Genomic DNA, 18,034 nt, shown 5'->3' with positions numbered 1-18,034 from the left:
CCCCTAAAAAAATAAGTCAGAGGTGGAGAGAACCATATCTGTTACCATGAGGCTGTCCTTCCATTCTACCCACTTGGGGAAGCAGACAGCCCTGCCTCATAGCTAAGCAGAAGGAAAGAAACATGGCTTGCCTCCCTCCATTTTCCGCTTCCCTCTGCCGCCCCACCAGCCACAGTCGGGACACTCATCTGGAGCTTCCTTCTAGATCCCGTTGTATTTCTTCCCACAACGTGCATTACTCCTAGTATATAAACACATATAAATACACACACATACACACACACACACATGTATGTGTGTGTGTGTGTGTGTGTGTGTAAGAATGGGACAAGGGAAATATGCTCATCCAAAGAGAGGAGGGAAATCTGTAGTGTTTGAGTGCCTGTGTGTATATTGTATGTTATATTGAATTCTGAACTTGCTCCACCAGTATGTGGATTGGGGTTGCCAACTCAAGGCTGGGAATTTCCTGGAGATTTGGGGGGTGAAACCTGGGGAGGGTGAGGTTTGGTGGGAAGGGACCTCTGTGGGGTATAATGCCATAGGGTCTACCCTCCCAAGCAGCCACTTTCTCCAGAGGAACTGATCTCTGGTGCCTGAAGAACAGTTGTGATTCCCGGAGATCTCCAGGCCCCACCTGGAGGTTGGCAATCCTAATGTGGATTAAAAAATCTAAATGAGGATGCCAAGTAAAGTATGAGGAAATGCTTCTGTAAACCTGGGGAAACACCCAGATTTGCAGAAAATGTGTAACAAAAATGCTGGGTGGAGAGGAGACACACATACAACAGCGCCCGACATGCGTGTCACCAAGAAGTGACGTTAGGACGCTGAGCACGCTGGGGGCAGGGCCACGACCATCGGAGGGAAAACTCTATGGTTTTCCCCGTTTCTGTCATGTGAAATACAAAGTAGGCCAGGCCACAGCTGCGTGTAATAACTGGAACCCAGAATGCACAATATAGAAGGTACTGCTCTCTTGTCTAGGAAAAGTCACATTCCTAGTATTTCAATTAGGCTCGGTCAAAGGCACCATCGGATACTGCACATCCGTATTCCCGTCTATGCCACAACAGGATCAACACACAATCCTAAGTATCAGTCTCACTAGGCTAAATCCCATTCTTGAGTGTCTCAGTTCAAGACTCAAATTCATTAACCTGGAGACATCATGGCAGTATAGCCAAACAAAACAAGGACACTTGACAAGAAGCCAAACCAGGAAACTGTCAGTTAACATTGCCATGTTGCTGGAATGTGTGGAGGGGGAAACCACCTTGCTCTGCCTGCTAGCACGGAGTTTCACTGTCTGGGTATTATCTACTTGTTTGACCTTGGGATGTTCCAGCTGCTGTCAGCTTTTGCTGGGAACCAACGGCTTTTGCTTTTTGCCCGCTCTTTCCCCGTGGGCACTGTTGGAAATGTATGCGTTTACAAGGTCTGTCATTATGGGGTTAACTTGTATTCCTAGTTTGCTATTGTTTAGACTGACCTGGAAGGGATACCTGGCACTAAGCCAATGGGGGATTTGCCCGGGAAAAGTAACTTCTGCTTTGATGCAGATTGGTCATTTGTATCAGGTGACTTCCTTTCTAGGGTCAAGAAGAAGGAGAAATCTTGTCTTGTCTGTAGGAAGCTTAGAAATGTAGCTCTTAGTATCATGTTAATTTGTAGCAATCCCGTGAACCCTTTACCCTTAGTAATAAAGGTTTTTTTAAAGGCAAAGAACTCTCTTCTTTCCAATAGAGCAAGATCCACCAAATAGTCTGAGTATTAAACAATTATTGACTATTTTACAACAGGCACGAGCTTTGCTTAATGGCTTCAGCTTGTAAGGGGTGTGTGTGTTTGATCCTAGTATAATTCAGGGTGCCATACTGTTCCCGGGCATTTCTGACACAAGCAGTACACGTGTCATAGTTCTGGTGTACCAATAAACAGAATTCTTCTTATGAAGCGCTGTATCATGTGACCTGACTATCGAACCCTGACAGAAACATCCACACAAAAGCACTGGCAATGATTTCTGGGAATTCTCCTTCTCTTAGCACCCTGACAGTGGTGACAAGCACAGATCCTTTATGTCTGACTGTCAATCTAAAGGCACACACACGCCACTGATCACAATGGTAGAAGAGGAAGTGAGTGGGGACAGGCAATCTGAAAGCAACTTGTGCTGATTGTGTGCACCAAATGAGAAATAAAACCAGAGACAGACGTTTCATAAGATTAGACAGAATGCTATTGGCCCCTTCGGATCTTTGCTCAGCTGGTATCTGCAATACCACCCTTCTAGCTATCAGCACTAGTGGTGCTAGAGAGCAGGTGAACTGCCTCCCACCCATCGTGAAACAGTGCTTAAAATTGTGTGGGTCCTTTCAGTTTGCTTCAAAACTCACACAGCTGCCGAATCAGCCAGAAATATAGTCCCCCTCCCCCCGGAATTAGGGAACTCCCTTGTTTGTTTCTTTGGGGTGCAGGAGATGAACCACATGCTGGGCTCTGGATCTGGGCTTTTCAGATGAGGTACCTGAATCTATGCTAAAAGATTTAGGTGAAATTAGGGCGAGGAGATCTGCCATCACAGCGCATCAGGGATAGGAGTAATAAAGCACAGCCTCCCCCGATCATGCTTAATGCATGAATCTCTGCCATGAATAATATAAGAGCAGCGTGCCTCAGGGTGGACTTTACCAATGGCCTGCTCCAGCAGTGTCAATGATGTAATGTGTCCTAATCGCAACACCCAAGGGGGCTTTTGTGCAAATTAACTCCCAGCATTTACTGGACATGCCACGTGGCACCAGCTTGCTGGCATTTTGCCGCTTTAATGGACTTGGCTAAGGCTGACTTTCTTTTTTCTAAACCTAGATATTGGCTTCCTTTAGTTAGTTTGTTTGTTTGTTTGTTTATTTATTTATTTATTAGGCTTATATCCCACCCTTCCACGTGGGCTCAGGGCGGCTAACAAGAGGCAATTGCCATACATAACACTAAAACCAGATAAAACAATCAATTCCATTTACATTTACATTTACAATCGGTGCTCGTAACAATGTCATCCAAGACGGGACTCTAATACAATGTTTCAGAGGATCTACTGTCTCTTTTTTTAATTGATTTTATCCATTAACCGACACACAACAACATGTGCTAATTATACAATCATACATAGACGAGCATACAGCCATATTTACTTCCAATATTCATATCTCAAATGTCTCCTTTTTATTGGTCTACACTATGTCCATTCTTCATTCCCAAGGCCAGATCGCATTGCCAGACATGGCAGCACGGTGGTGGTACAGTGATGGTGGCGGCTCCTACTCGAAAGCTTGGTGGAAGAGCTCCGTCTTGCAGGCCCTGCGGAACTGCATAAGGTCCCGCAGGGCCCTAATCTTCTCTGGGAGCTTGTTCCACCAGATAGGAGCCTCCACCGAAAAAGCCCTGGCCCTAGTCGCAGCATGTTTGGCATCTCTAGGGGCTGGGACAAGCAAAGGATGTTTTGCCCCCGACCGTAGTGCCCTTGGGGATCAGCAGTGTTCCTAGTCCGCTGCAGATTTCTGTTCTTCCTGTGCAGTCTGGAGGAAGACCACATGAAACAGACTAGGAACATGAATGGCAGCTCTGGTCTCACCCTGACCTGGTTAGCCTGATCTCATCAGATCTCGAAAGCTAAGCAGGGTTGGCCCTGGTTAGTATTTGGAAGAGAGACCATCAAGGAACTCCAGGGTCACTATTCAGAGGCAGGCAATGGCAAATCATCTTTCTTAGTCTCTTGCCTGGAAAACCCTATGGGGTCACCATAAGTTGGCTGGACCTTGATGGCACTTTGTGTGCACATGCAGAGAGAGAGAGAGAGAGAGAGCTCTCATCTCACTTCATCTATGATCCTCTCCAGAGGCCTAGAAAAGTATACAAAGTGTGAACATAAGAACATAAGAGAAGCCAATGTTGGATCAGGCCCATCCAGTCCAACACTCTGTCACACAGTGGCCAAAAATACCACATGCCATCAGGAGGTCCAGCAGTGAGGCCAGGACACTAGGAGCCCTTCCACTGCCCCCCCCCCCAAGCACCAAGAATACAGAGCATCACTTGCCCCAGACTGAGAGTTCCTATCTATACCTTGTAGCTAATAGCCACTGATGTACTTCTGTTCCAGATGCTTATCTAATTCACTCTTGAAGCCGTCCATGCTTATAGCTGCCACCACCTCCTGTGGCAGTGAATTCCATGTGTTAATCACTCTTTGGGTGAAGAAGTACTTCCTTTTATGTGTTCTAACCTGACTGCTCAGCAATTTCATTGAGTGCCCATGAGTTCTTGTATTGTGAGAAAGGGAGAAAAGTACTTCTTTCTCAACCTGCTCTATCCCATGCATAATCTTATAAACCTCAATCATGTCACCCCTCAACCATCGTTTCTCCAAACTAAAAAGCCCCAAGCATTTTAACCTTTCTTCATAGGGAAAGTGTTCCAACCCTTTTATCATTCTAGTTGCCCTTTTCTGCACTTTTTCCAATGCTATAATACCCTTTTTGAGGTGTGCTGACCAGAACTGTACACAGTACTCCAAATGAGGTTGCACTATTGATTGATACAGGGGCATTATGATACTGGTTGATTTGTTTTCAATTCCCTGCCTAATAATCCCCAGCATAGTGTTGGCCTTTTTTATCGCAGTTGTACACTGTCTCAACATTTTCATTGAGTTATCTACTACAACTCCAAGATCTCTCTCTTGGTCAGTCTCTGCCAGTTCGGACCCCATCAATGTGTATTTATATTTAGGATTTTTGGTTCCAATATGCATTCCTTTGTACTTAGCCACATTGAATCCCATTTGCCACGTTGACGCCCAGTCGCCCATCCTCGACAGATCCCTTTGGAGTGCCTCACAATCCTCCCTGGTTCTCACCACCCTAAACAATTTCTTGTCATCTGTAAATTTAGCCTCTTCACTGCTTACTCCCAACTCCAAATCATTAATAAACAAGTTAAATAGCATCGGACTGAGTACTGATGCCTGTGGTACCCCACTACTTACCATCCTTCACTGAGAAAATTTCCCATTTATACTCACTCTCTGTTTCCTATTAATTAGCCAGTTTTTGATCAACGAGAGGACTTGTCCTTTTATCCCGTGACTATTGAGCTTACTTAAGAGCCTTTGATGAGGAACTTTATCAAAAGCTTTTTGGAAGTCAAGGTAAACAACATCTATTGGGTCCCTCTTGGCCACATGTTTGTTCACTCCCTCAAAAAACACTAATAGGTTAGTAAGACAAGATCTTCCCTTATAGAACCTATGCTGAGTCTGCCTCAATAGGTTTTGTTCATCAATGTGCCTACTAATTCTTTCCTTAATAACAGTTTCCACCAACTTTCCCGGTATTGACGTCAGACTGACTAGCCTGTAATTTCCCGGATCTCCTCTGGAACCCTTTTTAAAGATGGGAGTGACATTAGCTACCTTCCAGTCCTCAGGGATGAAAGATTACATATTTTTGTCAGGAGATCCACAAATTCACATTTGAGTTCTTTCAGAACTCTCGGATGTATGTACGTGTGAATGATGTGTACACTGCTGAGGGGCCATAGTTCAATGATATAAAGCCTGTGGGTTGGACATACCTAACGTAAGGATCAGTTGATGTGAAAGACTTCTACCTTTGACCATGGAGAGCTGCTGGCTGTCATAGTAGTCAATATTACAAAGAAATGCTGCTATATGTTCATAAGTGTACAGAATTATGACAATAAACTGAAGATATTTCCATGATGTTCCATGATGTTTAAATCCCAATTGTCTTCTTTATTCCACAGATCTAATCAGTACATTGACGAACATCTCGAGTTTCCAGAGTTTGTTTCGCACTCTTTATCAAAATTCTGTTTTGCTGGACTTTTTTCTTTCCAAAGCAATCCACTATAAGGAATCTGTATTTCAGAAAGGCTAAGAATAGCTCTCAAGAAAACCACAACTTGGTCTGTGTTTAAAAAAGTTGTGGTTGTCATAGTAGTCAAGACAGACCTTGATAAGCCAAGGGTTTGACTCGGTAGAAAGTAGCTTCATTTTGACAAAGGTCATGGCTCAGTGGTAGAGGATCTGTTTCAGGTGCTGAAAATCCCAGGTTCAATCCCTGGCATGTACAGTTAAAGAGACCAGGTGATGGGAAAGATCTCAACATGAGACCCTAGAGAGCAGCTGCCAGTCAAAGTAGACAATACTGACCTTGAGTGATGAATGGACTGACTCAGTAGAATTCATGTATAAAGAAGAGCAGCCTGCTTCAGCCACCTACCTAATCTGCCCCCATCTCTCCCAGCTCAAGCCACCAAGGTCAAGGGACCTGACCTCGGCCCAAGGTTGTGATCACCCGGGTCCCACACTTTCAGTCATACTAGCTGGGTGGAATAAAGGCACTTGCAGGGAACTTTAGGGTGCAAACAAAATATCAGATTGTCTGGCCTCCAACAGCATTCCAGTGGGGATGCATTGAATGGAGCTGGCAAACCTAACAGGGAGACAAAGAGACAGAATTACATTCAGAGCAAATGCTCTTCCTCCCCAACCTAATTATGGGCAATTTGATTGTGTGTCTAAATATTAACTGGGACATCCTTTACCATGGACATAGCTAGGGCTTGTCATGGGATGATGCAACTTCTTCAACTCATCATTTAGGGGCAGAAGCTGGTCTTTTGACATGGCTGACCTTGATACCAAAAACCAGGGGTCATTTCATAGAAAAAGAGCTAGGGGAACTCATTAGCATAACTCATTAACATATGCCACACGCCCTGACATCACCGGAAGTGTGTCATAAGGCCACACACCCCGCCCCCAACAGTCCCGGCCGCCGGCCTTGCAGCTCCACTGCCGAGCCCCATGAGGGGCCCGGCGGTGGACCTGCAAGGCCAGCGGGAGTGCAAGGAAGCCCCGCGAAGGCCCTCCCTGGCCCCAGGCAGGCAGGGGTGGGGAGAGGCAGGGAGGAAGCAAATTACCCTCCCTCTTCTCCTGCCTCCTCCTGGCTGAATGAGGGCCGGAAGCGGGGTGGCCGGAAGCAGGGGGCGGGGCTTCGTCATGTGCCCCGCCCCCCGTACCTCACCCGGGGGAACTGCGATCCCCCACGATCACCCCGAAATGACCTCTGCCAAAAACTAACGTTAAGCGCTCAAAATAAATGGCGAGATCGAAATGTCCCACGACAAAAGGAAGAAGAAGAAGAAATTACAGCACAGCCTGCCATGTCAGACTGACCAGGCCTACGTCAAGATATCTACAAAAGCAATGTTAGAAAGAGTCTCAGTGTGGGAGGAAGCAATTCTCTTCTAATCTCAGTACCCTCTGGAAGTTAATTTCTTTCCGATGTCGCCATCTGCTTAAGAGCCGTCACGGAACCGGAGCCAGAGACGGAGCTGGAAGTTTCCTTCTCGGGAGACTGATTTAGCATAGCTTATTCCTGGAAAGGGCAAGTACATTCAGATGGCATTTTAATTTGTACATTCAGATTAAAAGCACTGTGAAGCCTACTTCCTGTAAGATTCCCCATAGGTAAGACAGATGGGAGGGAAAACAGAGAGAGAGAGAGAAGGATGAGGGAGAGGAAGAGACCAAAACTAAATTTGTGATGCTCAAAATATCCTCATCTGTCAAATTTCAGCCGGGATTTGGAGATTCCACATCATTGAAAAGAGAGGTATTACTGCTTTTTTTTTTTTAATGCTCGCTGTTTGAGGCTGCCCCTGTCTCACCCTCTGCTTCCCAGAAGAAGGCCAAAGGTCCAGCCGAGCCAATGGGGGCGTAGTGCTCAGAGGGTCAGACTGGGAGCCTGGAGACCCAGGTCTGAATCCCCACTCTGCTGGGTGACCTTGGGCCAGCCACGCAGGCTCCACCTAACCCACCTCCCAAGAATAAAATGGAGGGGAGGAGAATTATGTCAGCAGCTCTGGGTCCCCATTGGGGGGGATGGGCAGGGTAGACATGAAGCAAGGGAATAAATAAACACACCTGATACTAGTTCCAGCCAGAGCCTGTAAAGTCAGTAGACAAGGTTGTCAGTTCCACCTTAGGAAATTCCTGGAGATTGTCGGGCAGTGCTTGGGGAGGGGAGGGGAGGGGATCTCACTTCAGGACTCCTGTTTCTCTGTAGCGTGCCACAGAGCCTGCCCTACAAAGCTACCATTTCCTCCACAGGCACTGATCTCTGTGGTCTGGAGATCAGGAGTAATTCTAAAAGAACTCCAGGCCCCACCTGGAGGCTGGTAACCCTACCTGAAGATAATGGCCAGAGCGGTGGCGCAGGTGGTTAGACCCACCTGCTGCTAACATCTGCGAACAGCTGCTACAGCTGTTCGAATCCACCGCGGCCAGAGTGAGCTCCTGGCCCTAGTCCTAGCTCCCGCCCACCCAGCGGTTCGAAAGCAATAAATTACATCATGATGCGAGTAGATAAATCGGGTACCTGCCTTAGATGGCAGGGAGCACCCTTCCCCATTAAGGGGGTGGAACATCAGGCGGAGCCATGATGGACGGAGCCAAGGCTGCGCCGACACGAGCCGTGCGCCAAATGGACCTACCAGCCAACACCAAGGATCACAAGAAGGAGAACGGAATAAAGCGCCGAGCCAGCAATAGCCAGCAGCCGAACCAGGAGTGAGAAGTACAACAACTCCTTCCACAGGGTGCCGGTAGGGTAGTTCACACCCCGATTGAAATGTGGCCATAGATAGGGTTAATTAAGAATATTGTAAGCCGCTCAGAGACCCCTGGGGGGGTCTGAGCGGGATAGAAGCCGAAATAATAAATAAACCTCTCTCTTTTTCCCCCTCTCCCCAGCACCTCCCCTGTTTAAAAAGCCAGCCTAATGAAGAGCTCTTGAGAACGCTGAAGTTTGCACATAATTTCATGCCCTTTTGGTGAGTCGTAATAAAAGGAATTGCAGAGCTTCTAAGTTGGGAGTTTTTTTCAATAGAACAATGCGGCTACCTGGAATCACGTTTGAAAGTAGAAGTGGTAATACTGAAAGCCTGCCTTCTTCCTGCATTGTAGTTTCAAAACACATGCACACATAATGCACAAAAGAAGAGGTCCCTGCCAGGACTGTACATTTTAATGTTGTGTTTGTTCTTATCTTGCAGAAGAATACAACTGAACTATTTCACAACATAAAAAACAAAGCAAAACCCTTTAAAAGAGTCCCATCGGTCTGCCAACAGTCTTTATATATATATTTATATACACAAGGACAAGAGTTTTGTGCTTTTCTGAAAAATCAAAACAAAACAAGACAAACAATAAATGACTTCAAAACGGCCCTCTTGTGTGCAGATGTTAAATGTGTGTCAGCACACGCTCTCTGAAAAGGCCAGCAGAATGTGCAAATGCAAAAAAAAAGTTTTAAAAGGCAAGTGAAGTAGTGAAATTCCATTTTCGGAACAGTAATTTTTTAAACATTTATAAATCTCAAAAGAACATACTCCCCCCACCCCCCTTGCAATACATCCCCAAAGCCTCCCTTCTTGCCAAAAAGCCAACTGGAGCAGAACATAACTATAAATGGAACCACTAAGGGAATCTACCCATCCTTAGAAGAAGCGCTAGATCTTCTCAGCATGGGGATTATTCTGGAAGACATCCCAGAACTCTGAACTGAGCAGTGGTGTACCAACGGCAGGGCAGAGGGAGTGGTCCACCCTGGGTGCATGCAATGAGGGGGTGCCCAGAAACCCAATCTCCATATCAATTTACTGAGACACAGATGAAGACCTGGTTCCAGAACCGGCACACCAAATGGAAGCGACGGCTGGTTGTGGACATGGAAGCTGTCAATCTGGCACACCCAGCCCAGCAGATAATCTGCATGCCCATAGGGATGCCAGCCTCCAGGTAGGACCTGGGGAATCCCCTGGAATTACAGCTCATCTCCAGACTAGAGACGTTCCCCTGAAGAAGATGGATGCTTTGGAGGGTGGACTCTGTGGCACTGTACCCCACTGAGATCCGTGTCCTCCTCAGGTTCAATCCCCAAATCTCCAGGAGTTCCCCAATTATGGTTGCCAATCTCCAGGTGGCACCTGGCGATCTCCTGCTGTTACAAGTGATCTCCAGGTGGCCAAAAGCAGTTCCCCTGGGGAAAAAGGCTGCTGTGGAGGGTGACCTCTGTGGCATTATATCCTGCTATGGCCCATTCCCTCTCCAAACCCCGCCCTCCCCAGTCTCCACCCTCCAAATCTCCAGGTATTTTCCAACCTAGAGCTGGCAACCCTATTCCCCATCTATATCTGGTAACAATGTTCCCTCTAAGCTGTAGAGTCTTGTGAGCAAAAATCCTACTTTGTGAGCTCCTGGCATTAAAGTTGTGAGCGAGCGATTTGGCTACTGCATAAATTAGTTTGCTCTGGAGCCCTCCTTCCTGAGCCAAGACAGAAATGTGTGAGCTGGAGGCTAAAAAACTGTGAGCTAGCTCACACTAACTCAGCTTAGAGGGAACACTGTCTGGGAACCCGACACCCCGTCCCCTGTGGATGGCTGGGGGGGATCTGGCAACCCTAACTGTAGCATAAAAACTTGCCGGCAGGATGCCTGCTTGGCTGCTTCCACTTCCAGCAGCCACTGCCACCCCACGCCTTGCCGCTGCTGGCTCAGGGTCTACAAGGGCGTTGGGTTCCCACTAGCCCCTTTCCCTGCAGCTTTGGTGCCCTTTCTACGCTCACAAATGACCCGGCGGGTTTGATCCCGTGCCCCTCTTGCCACCTCACCCCTTTCTTGACAACTGAGACTCTGCCCGGGGGGGGGGGCTTTGCATTTTGGGGGACAGGAGGAACAGTCCTCTTTCCCACGTCACAAGCCAAGCCAAGCAGGCCGAGCGTCCCCATAGCCCGGGCACCTCTGCAGCCTCTGAAGCACACAGAGGCACAGCAAGGGAAGGACGAAAGCCTGCCCTTGGATGCCGAGAGCCAACGACCTGAGAGGAGCTGCTTGTGTTTCTTACACAGGGGACTGATGTCTGTAGTCTAGAGGTCAGTTGTAATTCTGGGAGAATGTTTGGTTTGGTAATCCTACTTAATCCTGCGGAAGCACAGTTCTGTGGGGAAAACAACAGATTCTGAGGAAAGTTGTGCTGGTCCAGTCTCTCAGCTTGCGAGCAAGGAAGTACCCAAAAGGCAATCTCCCTCCTACCCCATATCTAACCATTTCGGTCTTAGTGGTTAGGAGCACAGACTCTAATCTGGGAGAACCGGGTTTGATTCCCCACTCCTCCACATGCAGCTGCTGGTGTGACCTTGGGCCAGTCACAAGTTCTCTCAGAGCTGTTCTCTCACGAGCAGTTCTCAAAAGAGCTCTCTCAGCCCCACCTACCTCACAGGGTGTCTGTTGTGGGGAGCAGAAGCCACTGAGATTCCTTTGGGTAGTGAAGGATGGGGTATAAATCCAATCTCTTCTTCTTCCTTCCCCCTTGCAAAAAATCTGCTTAGTCTTTCCTCAAAGAAATTCCAAGAATGCTCTGAACTGCTTGGGTTGCATTTGGCAACAACCCTGGAGCAGTGTTTTACTTTCATAATGCACTGTGCTATGATCTTGTTTTGTACCATAGGCTCGAACAGGCCTGTTTCTTTACCCCCATGCCAACCATTCTGTATGGAGACCAGTTTTAAAATGATGTTAACAGCTCATCTGTGGAACTTTGTGGTACAACAGTGTCTCACATTTAATCATTTCTGTAATCTGTGCTAAGAAGTTACACGTGTTGTTTTTCTATACTAAAGCCACTGCTTGGCCACCCAATGAGAGGGGAGCACTCACTGGAGAAGACCCTGATGCTGGGAAAGACTGAAGGTCAAAGAAGAAGGGGACAGTAAAGGTGAGATGGTTAGATGGTGTCATCGATGCAACGAACATGAAATTAAGCAAACTCTGGAGCACAACAGAAGACAGGAGGGCCTGGCGTGATGTGGTCCATGGGGTTGCAAAGAGTCGGACTCGACTGTGCGACTGAACAACAACAACAACAAAGCCACTGCAGTTACTGTGCATTTGTTTCACGATTACAACTGAAAACAACTGTGTTGTATCGAGGAGGGGGAGTTAAAAATTATTCTGCTCTGGGTGTCAAATGTGCCAGGTACGCCCCTGGAACTGAGAGTACCACTCTGCATTCTGCATGAAGCTGCCTTATGCTAAATAGGACTTGAGTAGCTCGATATTGGCCTACTCTGCCTGGCAGCTCATTACTTTGAGGCTTCAGACAGAGAAGGGTGTTTCCTAATCCCTGCTGCCTCTGCTTTTTAGCTGGAGAGACCAAGGACTGAACCAGGGACCTTCTGTGTCTAAAGCAGGGGTCCTGCCATGGAGTTGCCTTGCCCTGGACGTGCCAGGTTAGCCCAGTCTTGTCAGATCTCAGAAGCTAAGCAGGAGACCACCAAGGAAGTCCAGGGTAGCTACGCAGAGGCAGGCAATGGCAAACCACCTCTGTTTGTCCCTTGCCTTGGAAACCCTACAGGGTAGCCATAAGTCAGCTGTGTCTTGACACCACTTTCCACCACCACCACCGCCCCCGAGATCGAGGAACTTGCCCCATTGGCCCCCCCTTAAGTCTGGTTCTGAACATCAGAGAAATCCAAAGCCACAACCCACCTGCAGCTCTCCAACTATCAGATCGAGGCAGGGCATGAAAAATTGGGACCTGCCATTAGCAGAAACAATCAGTTCCAACTCAGTGTTTTAGTCTGGCTTCTCCCTTTAAGGATGGGTGTTGCTTTATTTCTCTCATATTGCTATCAGTATTTTTTTCCCCACTTAACGACTCAACAAGGAAAAAAAAACCCTGCTATGATTACACTAGTGATAACACATCGACTCCCACTTGAGGGACCAGTCTTTATTCTTCCATAAGTCACTTCTCACTTACAGCTCTATTGATCACAGGTGAGGATGAATGGGATATGCTCATGATCCTCTGGGACGAATCCTACATAACATATATGCTTTTATTTCCAACACACAACTATTTCTAAAACTCAACAAAACAGGTCACCAGGGCAGCACTCCATTGATTTCATGTCCACTTATTCTTCTCTTGCAGTGCTGAATGCTTTATTTATAATTCAGGAGGCTGCAGACCTGCTACACCCCCAAGGGAAGCACTAACCTATCTCACACGCCGTAGAAGGGAAAGTGCTTCAACTGTTCCTGGGAAGCGGGGTCAACAAGTTTGTACCTCTACAGGCCTGCATAAATAGCACCATGATGATGTGCAAACACAAGAGACAGGGTAGCTTTGAGATTCAAACCATCAACCTCAGCATTCAGTGGGACCCTTCAAGTAAACCAATATCTGTGGGCCACACCCATGAAGCTGCCAGACTGTTGGTCTACCAAGATCAATATTGTCTACTCTGACTAGCAGCAGGTCTCCAGAGTTTCAGGTAGAGGTCTCCCAAACCACTCTTTTAACTGGAGATGCCAGGGATTGAGCCTGGAATCCTCAGCATGCAAAGCAGATGTTCTACCACTCACTCATCCCCACTCCCACAGGTCCCTTTTAGCTGAAGATAGCCATCAACAGCCAGTGCAGTACAGTTATCAGTCTGCTGAACTAGGACTGGGAAGATCCAGATTAAGTGGTGTCATTAGGTAATTTTAGACTGTGGACTTCAAACCCAAATCTTCAAAAGGGAATTAGATAAGCATATGGAGCAGAGGTCCATCAGTGGCTATTAGCCACAAGGTATAGATAGGGACTCTGGGGCAAGTGATGCTCTGTCTTCTTGGTGCCTGGGGGGGGGTCAACAGTGGGAGGGCTTCTAATGTCCTGGCCCCACTGGTGGACCTCCTGATGGCCCTGCTATTTCTGGCCACTGTGTGATACAGAGTGTTGGACTGGATGGGCCTTTGGCCTGATCCAACATTGGCATCTCTTATGTTCTTATGTTCTTATTACTTAATGGCCCCTTTGGATGGCAATGTATGCTTTATTATTTATTTATTTATTTATTTGATTCATACCCCACCATCCCTGCTGAAGCAGGCTCCAGAGTCAGTGCAATAACAGACAATATTGACAGACCTCTATTAAGATTCCGACACAATATCCTGGGAACACCTCAGTGTCTGTCTGGAATAGCCCTGGGAGCCGAAGTTGGGGAGATGTCTTATGAAGCAAAGGCCTGGGGAAGAGCATTCAATTTGAAATTTAGGGCTCTAAAATCAAACCCAAATCTAAACCTCCTCAGACTAGTTAAGCTAGACTGCCACACAAGTGATTGGGACAGATTTTGTTGTTGTTCAGTCGCACAGTCGAGTCCGACTCTTCGCGACCCCATGGATCATCTCCCACCAGGCCCTCCTGTCTTCCGCCGTCCTCTGAAGTTGGCTCAATTTCATGTTCGTTGCATCAATGACACTGTCTAACCATCTCATCTTTTGCCGCCCCCATCTTCTTTGACCTTCAATCTTTCCCAGCATCAGGGTCTTCTCCAGTGAGTGCTCCCTTCTCATTTGGTGGCCAAAGTATTTGAGCTTCAGTTTCATTATCTGGCCTTCCAGGGAACAGTCAGAGTTGATTTCTTTTAGGACTGACTGATTTGATCTTTTTGCAGTCCAAGGGACTCTCAAGAGTCTTCTCCAGCACCATAGTTCAAAAGAATCTATTCTTCGGCGCTCAGTCTTCCTTATAGTCCAACTCTCACAGCCAGATATGACTACTGGGAATACCATTGCTTTGACCATGCAGACTTTTGTTGGCAGGGTGATGTCTCTACTTTTTATCATGCTGTTTAAGTTCGCCATCGTATCACAGAAGTCATGAGTAGACAAGAACTGTCACAGCTCATCAGAAGACATCTGAGAGGCTTTGACTATGAGAGCACATTGATTAGAGCCCGCAGAGTGTGCTCAGCCTTTTCAGTAGGCATTCAGCCTCCAACAACAATTCCAAACTACTTCTCTGAGATAATTCTTCCAAAGTATAGAAGGGCATTCACGCTAGCACACCTGAATGCCCTACCTTCAGCTGTGATGTCAGGAAGATTTAATGGGATTTCATACTCAGATCGACTTTGTAATTGTGGAAGCAGTAAAAATGACTCAGTGGATCATATTTTGCTTGATTGTCCCAAATTTTCAGCTCTAAGAGATGAACTGATCTCCCCTTTATTTAATCAGGACTTCCTCTCCCAGAAGCAAAATCACCCTGGTTACTTACAGACAAAGACAAACAAACTACTCTGCACGTGGCAAAATTTCTAGCAGCTATTGTCAAATCACATGACAACTTTTGCAGTAGCGGCTTTTAAATTCTTCCATGTTTTTCTGTGGAATGAGGTTTATTGTGGGATGAGGGCTTGCTGCTTATGACTCTGGCTGCACAAGCAGTACAGACAACTTACTAAAGAACTGAGAAGTTGCACTGTAACCTGTGAGATGGTATCTGGACTTCTTGTCTTGAAATTCAGCCCTGATGACACCACAGTGTGTAAAGTGCCATCGAGTTCTAGCCCACTTATGGTGATTCCACATGGGGTTTTCAAGGCAAGAGACCAACAGAGGCGCTTTGCCATTTCCTGCCTCTGTGTAGCAACCCTGGACTTCTATGGTGGTCTCCCCAACCAAGTACTAACAAAGGCTGACAGGTTTAGCTTCCAAGATCTGATGAGATCAGTCTAGCCTGCCCCACTCCAGGTCTGTGAGATGACACACTGCTCAGGTTCACATCCCTGCTCAGACATGAAACTCGCCAAAGGACTTTGGGTCCCTCACTCCACTAGTTTCACAAGACCGTTGAATACAATGGGAGAGCGGAGAGTCATGTACTTTGCCCTGAGCTCCTGAGAGGTAGGGGGAAATCTAGTAAATGGGCAGTCGATGTATTTTCTTTATACAGTAAGATACTGGCATCCGGGAAGAGGAAGGGAAGGAGACTGTAAGCCACCCTGAGACTTTTCCCCAACCTTTCCCCCCAGTTTTTCTGAAATGGAGAAAATTGGAGAATTTTTGAGAAAAACTGAGAAATGAGCGGGGAGGAGGAAAGGTTTTTTCCTGTTGTTTTCTAGGTTCTACCCTCCCTCCTCCCACCATCCTTCATATTTCTAGGCAGAGAAATATGCAATGCCAGGACATGGACAATTTTTACTTGCCATAAATGGAGAACAGATCGCAACACAGAACTACCAGTTCCTGCAGCAGCCATGTGTTTATCTTTTCAGGAACTGATCCTACCCTTCACTGGCCATTCTTTTGACCATTCCATGCCACCTGCTTCCACACTCAAACTTACAGTTCCGTAAGTCTCAAGGTCTTGAAGAGGAGCCACGACAGCGTAGTCAGCCGGTTCCCAGAGAGGTTTCTGAAAATGAAGAAGAAAATGCATTTGCAATCAATCATTCTGCTAGCATTATAGGTTTCTCACTTTAGCTCAGTCCTTAATCTCTCTACACAAGACAGGATAATTCTCTTTGAGTCCAGCTGAACTAGGAACATTTCTAAAAGTTCAGTGTGTATAGTTTGTTGACATGCTGAAACCCTATGAATCAAATGCAGCTTTCCTTCCTCATTGCAGGTGTGCATTGATAACATACAGACAAGTAGCAGTCCTGATGTAACTAACATGTATAATTGCATCCAGGTTATTTTTGTGCAGTGTTTTACAGATGTGCATGTGCTTCCTGCACATAGTTAAAACACTGCAGATTTAAAAACAATCTTGATACCATTCTGTATAGACTTAATTGCTTTTTTCACAATGTTTTATCAACATATGATCGTTTATTGGTAACACTGTGGAGAAGAAAAGGCAAGAGAGAATTCAAGAAACGGAAAGAGGTGGCAAACTGTGCGTGCCCCATGCAGACTCTGTACAATTACAAAACAAGACTGCAGAATGCCTACGGCATCAGTTCCACTCCAGAAAGAAGACTAGACAATTCAGAACTCCAGAAACTCTGAAGATGAGGATTTTAAAAGCCTTCCAACTAAGGAGGAAATACCCTATTCACCAAGAATCCAGTCCTAAGCCAAAGCAGAATGTGAGTAAATAAACAGGTTTATTTATTGATGCCCTGCCTTTCCCCTCAACAGGGACCCAAAGTGGCTTACATCATTCTCCTCTCCTCCACTTTGTCCTCACAACAGCCCTGTGAGGTAGGTAAGAATGTATGACTGACCCAAGGTCACCTAGCAACCTTTCAGAACAGAGCAGGAATTTGGACCAGGGTCTCCCAGACCATACACCATACCAACACCATTACAGTGACCAAGCATTCCATATACTTCCCCAAGAAGAGCTAGGTTCTGCAATCTATAATCAAATCAGACAGATTTTCACTGTTTTATTTTTTCCCTTTCATTTATCCCACACTTAACATTTCATGTAACTTAAATCGATATGAATGAGACAAATCATTTAATACATGGCCAGGGTCCAGCATACCTGAGGGACCACCTTTCCCCACACAGGCCTCAAAGAGCACTTTGGTCGGGGTCACAACACCGCCTAGTGACCCCAGGCCCTAAGGAGGCCAGTCTTGCGGCCACAAGGGCTAGGTCCTTTTCGGTGGCGGCTCCTACCTGGTGGAATGAGCTCCCGGAGATCAGGGCCCTGCGGGACCTGGTACAGTTCCGCAGGGCCTGCAAGATGGAGCTCTTCCGCCAGGCTTTTGAGTAGGAGCCGCCACCGCCACTACCACCACCATGTGACTGCAGAGCAGTTCCGCCGCATCGGGCTGAATGGCCAGCTGAAATATTGTGGCCCATGGCATCCCCCCCCCCTTTTGACCCCATTGGGATATGCAATAGGGAGTAAAGTATTGTAGTCATTATGTATCCTGTGAGATGTGCGTTTTTGCCTAAACTGTTTTAACTGTTGACTTTTACTGCACTTGTGCCTTAATTGTTTTAACTTGTTGTATTTTTATCGCACTTTTGTGCCTGTGTAAGCCGCCCTGAGCCTGCGTGCGGGGAGGGCGGGGTATAAATGAAATGAAATAAATAAATACATACAATGATCTGGGGGGGGGGGGAAGCCTAGAA

The 18,034-nt window shown here is 46.7% G+C and overlaps 1 protein-coding gene across 3 annotated transcripts in view; it reads right to left on the bottom strand.

Annotated features, from left to right (window-relative positions):
- Positions 1–18,034, bottom strand: part of NTRK3 (neurotrophic tyrosine kinase, receptor, type 3) — a 534,208-nt gene that overhangs the window by 309,312 nt on the left and 206,862 nt on the right. For all 3 annotated transcript variants that reach the window (XM_015411889.1, XM_015411895.1, XM_015411905.1), the window contains exon 4: positions 16,284–16,352. In XM_015411889.1, coding sequence (XP_015267375.1) covers positions 16,284–16,352 — 69 coding nt within the window. The remainder of the gene's footprint in view (positions 1–16,283; positions 16,353–18,034) is intronic.

This window comes from Gekko japonicus, unplaced genomic scaffold (assembly GCF_001447785.1).
Source record: "Gekko japonicus isolate JY-2015 unplaced genomic scaffold, Gekko_japonicus_V1.1 scaffold654, whole genome shotgun sequence".
NCBI lineage: Eukaryota > Metazoa > Chordata > Lepidosauria > Squamata > Gekkonidae > Gekko > Gekko japonicus.
Note: the sequence above shows the minus strand (reverse complement) of the source record. Positions and strands in the feature narration are given on the sequence as shown.